This window comes from Cupressus sempervirens, chromosome 5 (genome assembly GCF_028749045.1).
Source record: "Cupressus sempervirens isolate cs-2001-9-10 chromosome 5, ASM2874904v1, whole genome shotgun sequence".
Classification (NCBI taxonomy): Eukaryota; Viridiplantae; Streptophyta; class Pinopsida; order Cupressales; family Cupressaceae; genus Cupressus; species Cupressus sempervirens.
Genome location: NC_143122.1, coordinates 718795288 through 718809242, shown reverse-complemented (window position 1 = coordinate 718809242; position 13955 = coordinate 718795288). Strand labels below are relative to the sequence as shown.

Below are 13955 nucleotides of genomic sequence, written 5' to 3'. Positions count from 1 at the left end.
CTCAACAGTTAGTCTAGAATTTTAGATTCAGCTGATTATGTAATTGAACAATGTAAACTCAAAATCGGATTAGATAAATGAAAAAAGTAGTTGTAGAAAGTCCAGCTGTTACAACATCCTCCAAAGCATTGAGAGACTGGCAAGGGGAAAGGCACAAGATATAGATGGGCTACAAGCCAAATATCTAAAATGGGGAAATGACATCATAGCACCTCATATATGTCACATCTTCAAAGAAGTCAACAAAGAGGGCTTTCGCAAAAATTGGACAACTAACATGGCGATCCCTCTCCTTAAAAGTGGAGACATAAATAACTCATCAAACTATCAGACCAAAATGATCACTCCCCTCTTGGTGAAGCTCTTGGGCAGCATGGTGGAATGCAAAATCAGCAAATGGGCAGAATCATAACATAAAAGAGTGAAGAGGCAAGCGGTTTCAAACCAAAGCATTCCACGATCGACCATGCTGCTACACTAAGATTCTTGGTTGAAAAAATATGGAACATGTAAGGAGCAGAGACTTTTCAATGCTTCGTTGACTTTAAAAAGCCTTTGACATGGTGCCACGAGACAAACTTTGGCTAAGAATGGAAGAGATGCAAATCCCAATTGAACTTAGAGCTGAAACACAGATTTTATGAGCAGGTCATGACCAAAATCAGAACCATGGAGGGGATGTAAGAAATGCTCTAGTAGTGATATAGGGATGCCCCCTCTCACCTACCTTGTTTGGGCTATATATCGTAAGTTGGAGGAATTTCTAGACAAAAATAATGGTGATGGGGTTCAACTAGCTAACTATGTGATAAAGATGCTCCTATATGCTGATGATCTTATTCTGATTGCTAAAACTGTTGATGACCTAAGGAAACACTTGAAAGTGCTTGACGTCTTTTGCCATACGATTGGGATGCAAGTGAACACTACCAAAACAAAAGTAATGATTTTCTCTTTGGAAGGAAACAAGAAACAAAGACACAATTCTCTTTTTTAGGGTAGTCCTTTAGAGATTGTGGAGGAATACAAGTATCTTGGCATCAACTTCCACAACAAGCTCAACTAGGAAACATGTAGAGCAAGAAGAACTCAAGGAGGATGGAAAGCATTATACTCACTTTAGAATCAATGCAGGAATGCAGAATTATGGGACTAGAAAACCAAAAGGTTGCTCTTTAGGTTGTTGATCATCTCGATGACCCTTTTATGGGTGCAAGATTTGGGGCAGCAGCATGTCAAATCAGAAATGGAGACAAATAGAAAGAATCCAAAAGAATCTAATCACCAGTAGCCTCAAAATTTAATCAACGGTTCCCTATGGGATCCTATTGGCGAGAACAGGCATGCTTCTTATAGAGGCTTCAGCTATGGTTCGGTTATTATGCTCTTTAAAGAAAATTAAAAAAATGGAAAAACCTTGCTGGTCCAAATTATCATAGAGGAAAACCTGGATAGAAGAAAGGACATGTATATGAAACAATATGTTAAGTGGATGGGAAAATGGAACGTTAGTATACATGAATGCCTAGATAATATTGGTGGAATAAAAAATCTTTACGAAAGAAAAATTTAGGAGTCTCATATGGTCAAAACAAAATGGATGCAAACGAGATTATTATATTAAAGAATTTAATCCAACGCGAAATCATGGGGAGAAATCATACAGTGGAGAAAATATCAGCTAGAAAGCCAAAATGATCATAACACAACTTATAGAATGAGCTCACATTAGTTGAGGTATGAAACTGGGAGATGGATGATACCAAAAGAAGAGTGGAAAGAGAGAGTTTGTTTATTTTGTCATATAGGAGTAGTGGAGACTGTGACAAACTAAAAACTCCCAGCATTTATAAATAGATAATTGAATCATTTTCACATGACATTAACTACTTTTAACAATTAACAAAAAATAGTTGTAATCATATTCAATTGAAATAACTAGATCAACGATTAACTATTCATAACTGTAATTCATAATCAGCTGCAATAAATAGATTAACAACTATCATAACTATATTCACGATCAGCTGATTAACAAATAACAGAAGATAACTGTAATCATATTCAATTGAAATAACTAGATCAGTGATTAACTATTCATAACTATAATCATGTTCAGCTAAAATAACTAGATTAACGACTAACTATCAAAACTATATCATGTTCAACTGAAATAACTAGATTAACGACTAACTATCATAACTGTATTCATGATCAACTAATAATCAAGTAAAGTAAATGCTTAACAAGAAAAGAAAAGAACATACAAGCATCATCGGAGGGTCTTTAGCTGGTTGTGCAAGCCTCAGCTTTGGTGAGAGGAGAAGCATTAACATAAGCTTAACCACCCAACCTCAAACCATACTTATCCCCACATATTCTATTAAATTAGAATGGCCCTCCCTACCTCGAGATCAGGCTTGGGATGTTCTTCAGTCCAACCACCTGAGCATCCTGGTTTTTTGATTGTCCCCTCAATTATGAAACGGACATGCTTACATAACTGGCACTACTGACACAAAGTGATCATTAAACGGCAAACATGCCTATAAACTACCTTGGCCAAGGATTTTCAATGGGTTCAACAACCCAATCACCACCACTCGACTTGACAACAGGATTCAATACAGAGATGAGCATGCGCTATTAGATATATTTCATTTGAGGTATTCTTGTCTAATTTCTCTTTTGTTTTCTTGCAGATTTATTCCACCTCTTCACCATAGTTGGCTACACATTTGGTGATTCCGGAGTGTATTAAAATTATGAGCACTCTACCCTTTTACACCTCTTCACCATATCATGGCTATATTGCCAGTGAATCCCAGGTGTTTTAAAAAGGTTATGAGCAATCCACTCTTATTATCTTTTATCATAATTTGAGATGGCATAAGACTTGTTATTATTATCAGTAACTTCATGAAGGTTTTTACACATTTTGAGACTCTTTTTTAAGAGATACTACTCAACTTCTTTTAAAGATGGTTCAGGATACGATAAAAATAAAAATAAAATTCAATATAATTCTCAGGGAAAACTCAACAAATTGCATAATATAATCACAGTCATAGAGAAAGAGACTCCTAAGCTTAGCTGGCTGCAGTAGAATATGAATGCAAAAACATAGAAAGGTAACTCATGACCTGATATATATTTTTTGGGGAACTTGCAATCTAATTGGCTCCCTCTCATTTCTTCAGTGCTTAACCTCAGTATCCTTGCCGGAAATACTTGCTCGGCTAAGTTGAAATCACACAATCTGAACAAGGTTTTAATAATGGTAAATTGCAGATGTATCAATGGCAGATTGCAAACATATTAATGGCAATTGCAGACATTTCAATGGCAAATTGCAGATGTATAAATGGCAAGATGCAAACGTAAAAATGCATGGTCGAATTGGTTAATGAAACAAGGGAAATCTAGAACGTAGCACGGTAGGAAGAAGTTCAGGCACTAGGGAAAAGGTGATCCCATCTCTCCCTCACATCTTCCATATATGGAGAGCAATTAGGACTACTTGGCTTACTTCGGTTACAAAAGATTATAGCCGATTCAAAATTCCTAGTATTAAATCAATTATGAAAGAGAGGGAAAGAAAAATAAAATAAAAAGTTGATGAGTTAGGAAGATTATAATTTTCAATTGTTATTATAATATATACTTATATACATTCATGTAAGCATATCAATGGGGTGACATCATTAAATTACGTTATTATAATTTATTGGTGTCATTTCATTTTTATATTTATATGTACATATGTAAGTATTTATTATAATAATATGATGAAGATCAATAAAAAATCTCTTGATGTATGTTTTATATTTTAATTTAGATTATTTTATGTTTTCTTATAGATTATTTTCTTAATAGCTAATGCAGTCCCAAAAATGTATCCTGTGATCAGGTCGTTGCGTCCTTTCCAAAAAAGTTTAAGGTCATACCTACTAATCCTGATCACTGAACTAAGCGAACATCCCATTCCGATGATCTCATTTAGCAATGCTTCCCCCCTCTTCATCTTCTCCTGCAATCACCTCTGAAAACACTTTGCCATAATAATAATTCCATAATAATTCATATAAACATAATAATCGTTAATCAAGCAACTGCCAATCATCTAATATCAGTTAATGGTTAACAACCATCTTCAATAACAGTTAATACAACACATATAAATAAATAACTATTTCACATGATCATGAAAGAATAATTCGTTAAATCCAACGGTTATGAACAAGTTTAAAGTTAGGTCAAAATGTTGGGATGTAACAGAGACAAAGCGACATTTGATCATGGAATGCCCATTTTATGATGACATCCACTCCAACTATAGTGATATTCTAGAAAAGGGCAACTTAGTTACTCCTTTCGAGGAAACATAGCTTTGTTAAGGTTGTACTTCTGTCGGATTGATTTTAACATGAGATACCTTGTTGATGGTAAATCATTTATAAGATAAATATATATATATATATAGATATAGATATATATATAATATATTATTATAATAATATAATATATTATTATAATAATATAATATATTATTATAATAATATAATATATATTATATATATTATAGATTATATATAATTATATGAATTATATTACATATGGTTATTTATATTACTATTATATTAATATGTTAACTAGCGATGTTTAACCGTAGAGACATGTCTCTTCATGAGACATGTCTCCTCCTCTCATATTTATAAGCCTTTATTTGCATTTGGAACACAATGAATTACAATGGCAATTGTTAGTACATTTGCAGCGATCCTATAAATTAACAAGCTTGATGGGTCAGCAAACTTAGTGGTCAACATTCACAATCGAAGAATAGACTTAAGGAAATAGTTCTGGAAGACCCAATTTTCCGAGCGTTGGACTTTTCTAGGTGGTCCCAAAGGCTGTTTTGGCCTCGTGGACGTTATTAAAATCTTTCATTCATTCATCCATCCCCCACACAATAAGTCAAGCCTATGCGGACAACGGGCTTGACAGACTCTGACATCATTAGAATTTCACAACTAATTTGCAAAATAAATTGAAGATCATGCGTAAAGAAAGAACACAAAGTTGCAAATTAAAAAAGAAAAAAGAAAAAACAGAACTCTTGAACAATGAAATTTTATTAATCATTGATAATCATGCAATCTGCATAGTAATGCATACTTTACATAAAATCACCGTATAGATGTAGAAGAAAACGGTGGTCAGCTTTCATTATTATACACGAAACTCAGCTTCGCTTTCATTATTATGCACGAAACTCGGCTTCCACTCAAGTTCACGAAGAATTGGTGATCCACAAGTTACTAATTATAACACAAGGTAAAATGAATGTTAGAACTAACACAGCAATATTGAGAAAAGATCAGAGAGAATGGAAGCAGGTCACAAAATATAGTTTTTGTTAAATTCAAAATATACTAGGTTTTGATTAAATTCTCAACATTTGTTCTTCATGATTTCTATCTCTTATGCTATAAATCTTAAAAAATTGGGATTGACCAAAATAGTTTAGCCAACTTTTAATACATTTTAGCTAGAACTTAGCCAACACTTATGATCAGCATTTCAGCAGGTCTTTCAGCCTTCAAATTTTACTGCCAACAAGGCAATCTATCAAATATCAAATTTATTTATTTCAATCAGCGAATTGCAGAGTTGGGACATCAGGCCTGAAACATCCCTAGGAAAGAAACTTGGACTTATGAATTGATCATCATCCAATCAGTTCTATTTAATAATTTATACTGATCCATATTTGGATGGTGGGACACACTCGAAGATAGCATTGAGGAACAGCATCAAATACATCGCCATATATATAAACGATTAATTCAGGTGGATGGTCTGATCAGACCAAAAACCTCATTGTCATTGTATACTTCTACAAGGCCATCAGAAACAGCAAGGGTTGTACTATTTACGCTGCTATATTTGTGACAACAAGATTAATCACATTGCAGATCAAGTATAACATACATATCAGAGATCACCTTTGCATGATTCTCATGATCGTATCAGAGACACCAAGAGAGATGCTTCATCATATCAAATTGATAAAATTCATATGTTGCAGTCCTGAATATCCTTACTTGGCATTACTTGGCATTCTAAAGGTTAAATTATATACATGTTATCATTTCTGACATAAGGGATATTACCAATTTATGTTGTGCAAAACACAAATCTTCAATTAGAAGTAAAGTATCTCTCAGGGAGAAGGCTCTTGCAATTAAATAATAATAGAAAATCATGTAATCCTCAGAACCTAGATAAAGGGGATATTACACATAATCTTAACAAGAAAAAAGGATTAATAATTATTATTAGATATGAAAATAGCAGTGAGCTCCCCCAATCGGATTATAGTGATCATATGAATACCATAAAAACTCAGAATCTTACAGACAATATCGATAGCATAAAAAGCACTAACAATTCATAAAAAGGCACTCAATTGTCTTACTTTATGCTAATGCTGCAAGCCAATGGGAAATCTTGTTTTCACTGCAGCACATCTTGGATTTCACATAGGTCATATTGTGTTTGAACTACTGCCAAAAAACCTACCATTGCGAATATTTTGCTCAGAAGCTTGAAATATAAAACTAAATCACTGATGCCACAGGCCAAATATAATCAACAACAGAACATAGCTTTACAGTTCAGAAAAACTTCATTGACACCTATTTCCTACGAATCTATGAAGAAAAGTCTAGAAACAAACATATGAATGCAAGTGTTATGTTTGTAATTGTTTTATCCTAAAATAATCTGTAACTACTACATGCTCTGGCAATTATATGCAATAACGAAATTATATTTTACAACTGGAAGAAATTTAACTCGAGGGAAAACATGACTTCATATTTCTGAGGGGCATAAAACATTTTCATGCTACAAGATTAAAATAGAACCAGATGATAATTTATAGCAATAAAGCTCTACGTTAACTAATAGAAAGTACAACAAATTATTGACAAGATCAAAACGTACATATCCCCCACTGTAGTTATCTGCAGACTGCTATGTATATAGTAACAAGGTGGTATTGCAATCATATTCACGCAAATAACTTCGGGCACTAATTATCTAATTAAGGCATCATTAGTATCGTATTAAGCTCTTCTGCTTCAAGACAAAGAAACACAAGTTTATAGAAATATGGTTTGATTTGACCTGAATTTCGGTATCACTTGCATCATTCATTGCTCCAATCAGTACAGGCCGAACTCGCTGGTAATATTGTTGTTGATGTCATAAATCTGGGTGTTGTTTTGTTAAGAGCTGACTGATAAGTTTGAGGGTTGCCCATTGCACACGGACATTGAGTATTCGGAAAGAGTTAGAACCCAAGTTGACAGGGTCTAGAATTCTTACCATCTCCTGTATGCAAATAAAACAGATATACAGTTATATGAATATCATTCGCCCCATAAAGAATTCTTATTATTGTAGCAATTATTAGCTGATTCTAGAATGACAACAAATTGCGCACACTGCATGACGGAACAAAAATTGCAGTAATTGGATACACAATTTATCGAATTCCCAAAACTGTCAAAGGGGATCAGCTGGGGTACCCAACTGAATGCAATCCGTCATTCAAGAATGCCCAACACAATTTTTCAGTTAAGTAGCCCAACTCATATATTTTATCAACTGATCCAATTAAAATGCACTAAAGTAAAAATTGATACACTCAATTAGTTTGGGAGATTCACACAATGTACTACCAAATAACTCAACTGATAAAGTGGCTCATTTGCAAGTGCCCACAAGACACATTGATTCAGTTATCGGTATCCTAAATGGTACATCTTTTCCATAGATCTGATTCATTTTATTTTTACGAATGAACTTTGATAAGATACTGGCATAGTTACACATAAAGCTGACTCTCTCTATTGGCAACAGACATCCTAATGAAATATTTAATAATCATTAAAACTACGAGTTTTCTCTGACAATTACCTCACCACAACCTTCAGCAAATTGGGCAAGAGTGATGAGAGCAGCATGAGGTTTACGCCAATCAGGATCGGCCAAATAAATAGGACATATATCACCAAAAGAATTTGCAAAATATGTGTTTCTTTCACGATTCTGAGCTAACAGGAACAAACAATGCTGACCAAGTATATAATTGCTAGACAAGCCATTAACTTCGTCATCAGCATTTTCTACCCTCCAGGCAGGATCGTCATCAATATCCAGAAGCAATCTCATCAGACAAGATAGAAGCCTCCTACTGACGAGGCAAATCGGCCGTTCGTAATCCTATTCGTTGTGTCTAATTGTATCCATTGTCAGAAAATATTCATTGGCAATGGTCCACACCGTAAGAGTCTGATCATAGAGATAATAAGTTGTCAATATTGTAGCCGCAATGCGCGCATCTAGGACTGAAACTTTTGGCAGTTGATAACGATGGGGTACAGGATTCAAAAGCATACTGACAACTGGCTGAAGATCCACATTCACCTGTACACAAATAAAACCAGATTTCCATTTATAACATCTACCTTTCGAAAAAAGTTGTATATACAGCATGAATCAATTGCAGTAATTTTCCATCAAGATACAGACATAATTTAAAGTCGATGCTATTGAAATGGAACAGTTCACTATACCCCAAACAGACAGAGTGGATCAGGTGAGGGTAACCAACTGATGCAATGCACCATTAAATTAAATTTGTCAATTCAGTAAGCCCAACTCATATATTCCATCAGTTGATCTGATTAAAGTAACATACCTTCTTAAAAGACACAGTCCAACCATTGCAATTGGTTTGATTAAAGTGCCTACTGTCTGATTGATGCACTCAATCAGTTTGGTTTCTTCACATTTTGTACACTGAATTGGTTGTGAATACCTCTATTCATACAGTGGCTCGTTTGTAAGCACCAACAAGACACAATGATTTAATTGGCAACATTCTACTGGGTACGATTGTTCAACAAATCTAATTCGTTTATTTTTAATGAACTCTGATAAGAGACTGGCTTTGTTCCACATAAACTCAGCTCTCTTGGCAACATGCAATAATCCAAGGTATTAACATTAACCAGTAAAATAATAAACAGCGAGTATTATCTGGCAATGAGGCAACTAGGACTTGATACATACCTCAAAACTACCTCTGGCAGTTTCGGTAAGAGCGATGCCAATGGCATGGGCGACCTGAATAGCACAGCGTTTATGCCAATCAGACAGGACCGAATAAAAAGGAATGAACTTAAATGCAAGAGGCATAATAGTATTCTCCCCAACAGAAACGGCTAACCGGTAAAAACACAGCCGATTTACATCATTACTGCTGCAGCTCCCAACTTCTTGAATAAGAAGTTCCATCAAAATAAAGAAGAGTATTTCAATAAGCTGCAAAATTGGCAGGCTTGTCATCATCTCAGGTTTCCGTATTTTTACCTCAGCTTCTTGTTAAGTTTCCTCAGCTGCCCGTAAACATTGCTCAGTGAGGGCCTTCATCACATAGGGCTGGCCATAGGCAAAGAAAGTAGTCGCTATTAAGGCAGCAATGCACACATCTGTACCTAACATTTCAAAGATTTGATTGATGACGTCGACAACTTCTGATATAAACTTTTCTCAATATCTGGGAGCTTATTGACAAGGATGACGATGAACCTCATTGCTAATCACCTTTTCCTGAACTTTCTGGCAGATTACCTTATTCTCTAAGCCCTTATTCCCTCTCTGACAGATTCGCGGATTATCTGCAGGATGGAGCCAACTACATTCTCAGAGCCAAATTCATCTCCTGACAACACCAAGAGCAATGGCTTAGTGTCAGCTAATCGATTGTTTTCTCCTCATTGTGATTGATCATCTCCAGCATTTGAGGCAGCAATTCTTGGACAAAAATACTGTTAGCCGCTGCTCGTGCGGCTGCAATGTGCACACAGGGTTCAAGTCGTTTCAGGCACCAACAAAGGAGTGTGGTGAGTTTATTCGTTTAACTGTACTCGCCAAAAACAATGTCCTAAGGTAGCTGCGCAAACATCAGAAGCGCATATTCTTTTTCTGCTGCAGAACTGAACTCCACGCACCTGAACATAAAAGGCAAGAGCTCTGGCTGGATGATCGAATCATCAAGATCTGCAAGAGTATCAAAGAGTTTCTTGAACAGTTCCACCACAAATGTGCACTCTATTACATCATTGCGATGAGACTTAAAGAGGTCAATTGGCGTATGGGCAAGTTCATCGGGGCGCTGCTCCTTGCACGAATTCAACAAACTCTCGGCCCGACCGCGCTCCTCGTCTTGGAGGCTCATAAGTTGCATCAATAAATCTTCAAAAGGCTCTGGATCTTTATCCAGAGCGACATTGATTAGGTCCTGCCGCACTTCATCTCCTGCCTTCTGCAATTCTTGAACAAAATTACTGTTAGCTGTTGCTCGTGCGGCTGCAATGCGCACAGCGGGTTCAGGTCGTTTCAGGCACCAATGAAACAGAATTTTGAGTTTTATCGTTTGCCTCCACTCGTCAAAAACGTCGTCCTGAGGTAGCTTTGCAAGCATCAGAAGTGCGTACTCTTTCTCCATCTGAGAACCAAACTGCACGCACCTGAACATGGAAGGCTTTTAAAAGCTCTCGCTGGATGATCGAATAACCAAGATTCCCGAGAGTATCAAAGACGTAACTGAACAGTATTGTGTACTCTATGAGTCGATTACATCATCGCCATGAGACTTCTCGAGGTCAATTAGCCTACGAGCGAGTTGATCGGGTCGCTGCTCCTTGCACGAAAGCAACAGCTCCTCGGCCCCACAGCGCTCCTCGTCTTTGAGGCTCATTATAAGTTCATCATTAAATCTTCAAAAGCCGCCGGAACTTCACCTGCCAGAGCGATATCGATTAGGTCCTGCTGCACTTCGCCTCCTGCCTTCTGCTGCACTTCTTGGACAAAATTACCGTAAGCCTCTGCAACGCGCACAGCGGGTTCAGGTCGCTTCAGCCACCAATAAAAGAGAATTTTGAGTTTTATCTTTTGCCTGGACTCGTCAAAAAAGTCGTCCTGAGGTAGCTGTGCAAACATCAGAAGCGCGTAATCTTTCTTCATTGGAGAACATAACTCCTTGTTCATTGGAGAACCTAACTCCACGAACCTGAGCTTAAAAGGCAACAGCTCTCGCTGGATGATCGAATGATCAAGATTCTGAAGATTATCAAAGACGTAACTGAACAGTATTGTGTACTCTATTACATCAATGCCATGAGAATTCTCGTGGTCAATTAACCTTCGCGTAAGTTCATCGGGTCGCTGCTCGTTGCACGAAAGAAACAGCCCCTCGGCCCTACCGCGCTCCTCGTCTTTAAGGCTCATAAGTCCTATCATTTTATCTTCAAAAGCCGTCGGAACCGGCCAGAGCGATACCGATAATGTTAAGCTGCACTTTATGAAGCTGATCAGCGAAACTGTAAACTTCACTCAGAGCGATTTCGATAATCTTCAAAAGCCTCCATGAAGCTGATCAGCAACAGGCGAAGATAAGATCCTTCCAAGGACAATATCACCTTCAACAGCAATCCGAATTTTTCAAAAAAAGTCCTTCAACAGCAATCCAAAAGGGAAAAAATACTAATACAAAACCCTATGCACAAAAAAGTAATATGAAACCCTATTCACAAAAAAATAAGGTTTTCAGTAATATTAAAACAGACTTTGAAGACAAGCTATTTACCTGTTAAATTCAAGAGATCAAATCCTTATATTCACTCCCTCTGCAGATTGTAGAAATTTTACATAATTCCAAACTCTCTCAAACCCGGCCGTCCACTACTGGTGTACCCTCAGAGGTTATGGACTGTGTACGTCCACCCCACTTCACTTTGCAATCCTTACGTTTGAAACTTTGAGTTTTATATTTACCTAGGGCCCGTTTGGCGCCCGGAATTGGAGTGGAATAGGCGTTGGTAAATTTTAAAAAGTGTCAATTCCTCGTTTGGGTGCGTCCAATGGGATTTCGGAATAAGAATATATATGCCACTTTTGTCCAAAAAATGGGCATTTGCCATTCCACCCAAATAGGTGGAATAGCAAATGTCCATTCCTATTCTTTATTTACTTTTCTACAAAACATAATATTTCGGGTTCGTAAAAAGTAAAAAATATGGCGTTCATTTTTTGGGAAATTGGCGCTCATTTTTATTTGGGCTTTATTTCGCATGAAGGAGTGAGTTTTCGCCATTGTCGAAGAACCCCAATCTCCACCGTGCTTAGCAGATTGCGTCGGAGTTACATTTTGAGACGCGTTACATAGAGTCTCCATTGCATTCCTTTCTTCCCGCTGAATCTAGCAGTATGTTCTTGCAGTCATAAGATTTGATATCTTTTTTATTTCCATACAATGAAAATTTGTGGGATTTGTACAAGATGCTTCTGTGAATTTGTGTACATAGTTTTTATTTTGTTGTATGCTAAGCACCATTGATAAAACATTGGGGATTTTCTGTTGCGTTTTACCGGAAGGCAGGGGACCTAAACTTAAAACATTTTAGTTTACATTGTGTTGTATGCTAAGCACCGTTGATAAAACATTGGGGATTTTTTATTGGGTTTTACCGGAAGGCAAGGGACCTGAACTCAAAACATTTTTTCTGAGTTTATCTATTTTGAACGGAATTGTTGCTTGGTAGCTATTAAACTTTCGATTGGATGGCCGGTGGGCTACAACAACTACATTTTTGGGTTTCTTTTCTGGGATTAATGGTCCAAGATCACAGTCTACATTAGATGCAAATAAATATTTTAATTTGTTAGCTGGTACGTAACTTTGATTTTTAAAAATCTAGCTATTACAAATGTCTAACTAACCGTAAACAATCCCTTTCCACAAGATTTTTACTCTTCAATCCAGCTCAGAAAGTTATCAAACAACATTTTTTGGAAAAATTTGTAAATGGAAAGTAACAAAATTAGTGGGGGATGATGTCTGAGAATTTACACGATTTCAAGGTAATCGCACATAGTTATTTGGGATTTTCTCCAATTCCTTTGAATCAGAGCAGATATTTTTGAAATTTTGAATGATAACGATTAAATGAAAAGCTTCATTGGTGCCATGAATGGTGACATGCGTTTGCAGATGTCTAGTGCACATCCTTGCCTTTACCTATTTGTTGTTGTTGCCTAAACTTCTCCCAGTCGGACAGAGTATTTCTCAAAGTTTAGTTTACAAAATCAATTAGGTTTAGTTTATGTAAAATTCTAACCTAAAAGATGCTTCACCGCCCTAATGCGCACACAATTTTCTAATTTTTCCATCTTGAAATCCATGCATTCATGGCAAAAAATCAATTAAGTTTTCCTCTGGCTTTTTTCTACCCAAATCAACTGCAATGTGAAATTGGGAATGTGATAATTTGAACAAATAAAACTCTTTTTCATTAGTGGCAACTACCCATGTATACCTTGAGCTTTGTAGCACACAGAAATTACAAACTTTTAAATGGGCCCTAACGTCCCTCCAATTCATGATTCTCCCCACTCATAAAATAATTCCTCACAATTTTGGCATCCTTACGATACAATAGATTTATATTTTCAATTTGACACATAATGCATCCAAATTAGGTACCTTGCGGTTAGAATGTCTAACCTAGCATTTGAACCAAACTAATCCAATCCAATGTTTTATTATAAAAATCGATCACTTTCCAAGGATGGTGAATAAAGATCACCTTCACTTTAAGATTTATAATTATTGTACAACCTCTTGAAGATGTAAATTAATAAATTAAATGTCATGCATAAGTTTAAACATAGTATAAAGTTGGATATGGCAAAATAAGATAAGAATAAGAGTTTAGTGTTGACATAATGATGTTATAAAAAAATTATATTTAAGATTTAGTACTAGATTATAGATTAAAAGAATGAATTTTAGGATTAAAATTAGAATGTTTAAGTTT

The 13955-nt window shown here is 36.1% G+C and overlaps 2 protein-coding genes across 6 annotated transcripts in view; both read right to left on the bottom strand.

Moving 5' to 3' along the window:
• Positions 1-9545, bottom strand: part of LOC149558004 (uncharacterized) — a 70084-nt gene extending 60539 nt beyond the window's left edge. For 3 of the 5 annotated variants that reach the window (XM_089832450.1, XM_089832448.1, XM_089832449.1), the window contains exons 1-3: positions 9148-9545; positions 7990-8499; positions 7195-7401 (exon numbers count right to left, since the gene is read on the bottom strand). In XM_089832450.1, coding sequence (XP_089688576.1) covers positions 8296-8499; positions 9148-9426 — 483 coding nt within the window. In that variant the 5' untranslated portion in view covers positions 9427-9545 and the 3' untranslated portion in view covers positions 7195-7401; positions 7990-8295. Of the gene's footprint in view, positions 1-6481; positions 7402-7989; positions 8500-9147 lie in introns of those variants that run through there. The other 2 variants (XM_089832447.1, XM_089832451.1) reach the window with 2 other exon arrangements.
• Positions 9546-10836: 1291 nt separating this feature from the next.
• Positions 10837-11938, bottom strand: LOC149558003 (uncharacterized). Its single transcript, XM_089832446.1, has 2 exons — positions 11726-11938; positions 10837-11558 (listed from the first exon to the last, which is right to left on the bottom strand). Exon 2 carries the CDS (start codon positions 11377-11379, stop codon positions 10837-10839), a length of 543 nt encoding a protein of 180 aa, XP_089688572.1. The 5' UTR covers positions 11380-11558; positions 11726-11938.
• Between the last annotated feature and the right edge of the window lie 2017 nt (positions 11939-13955).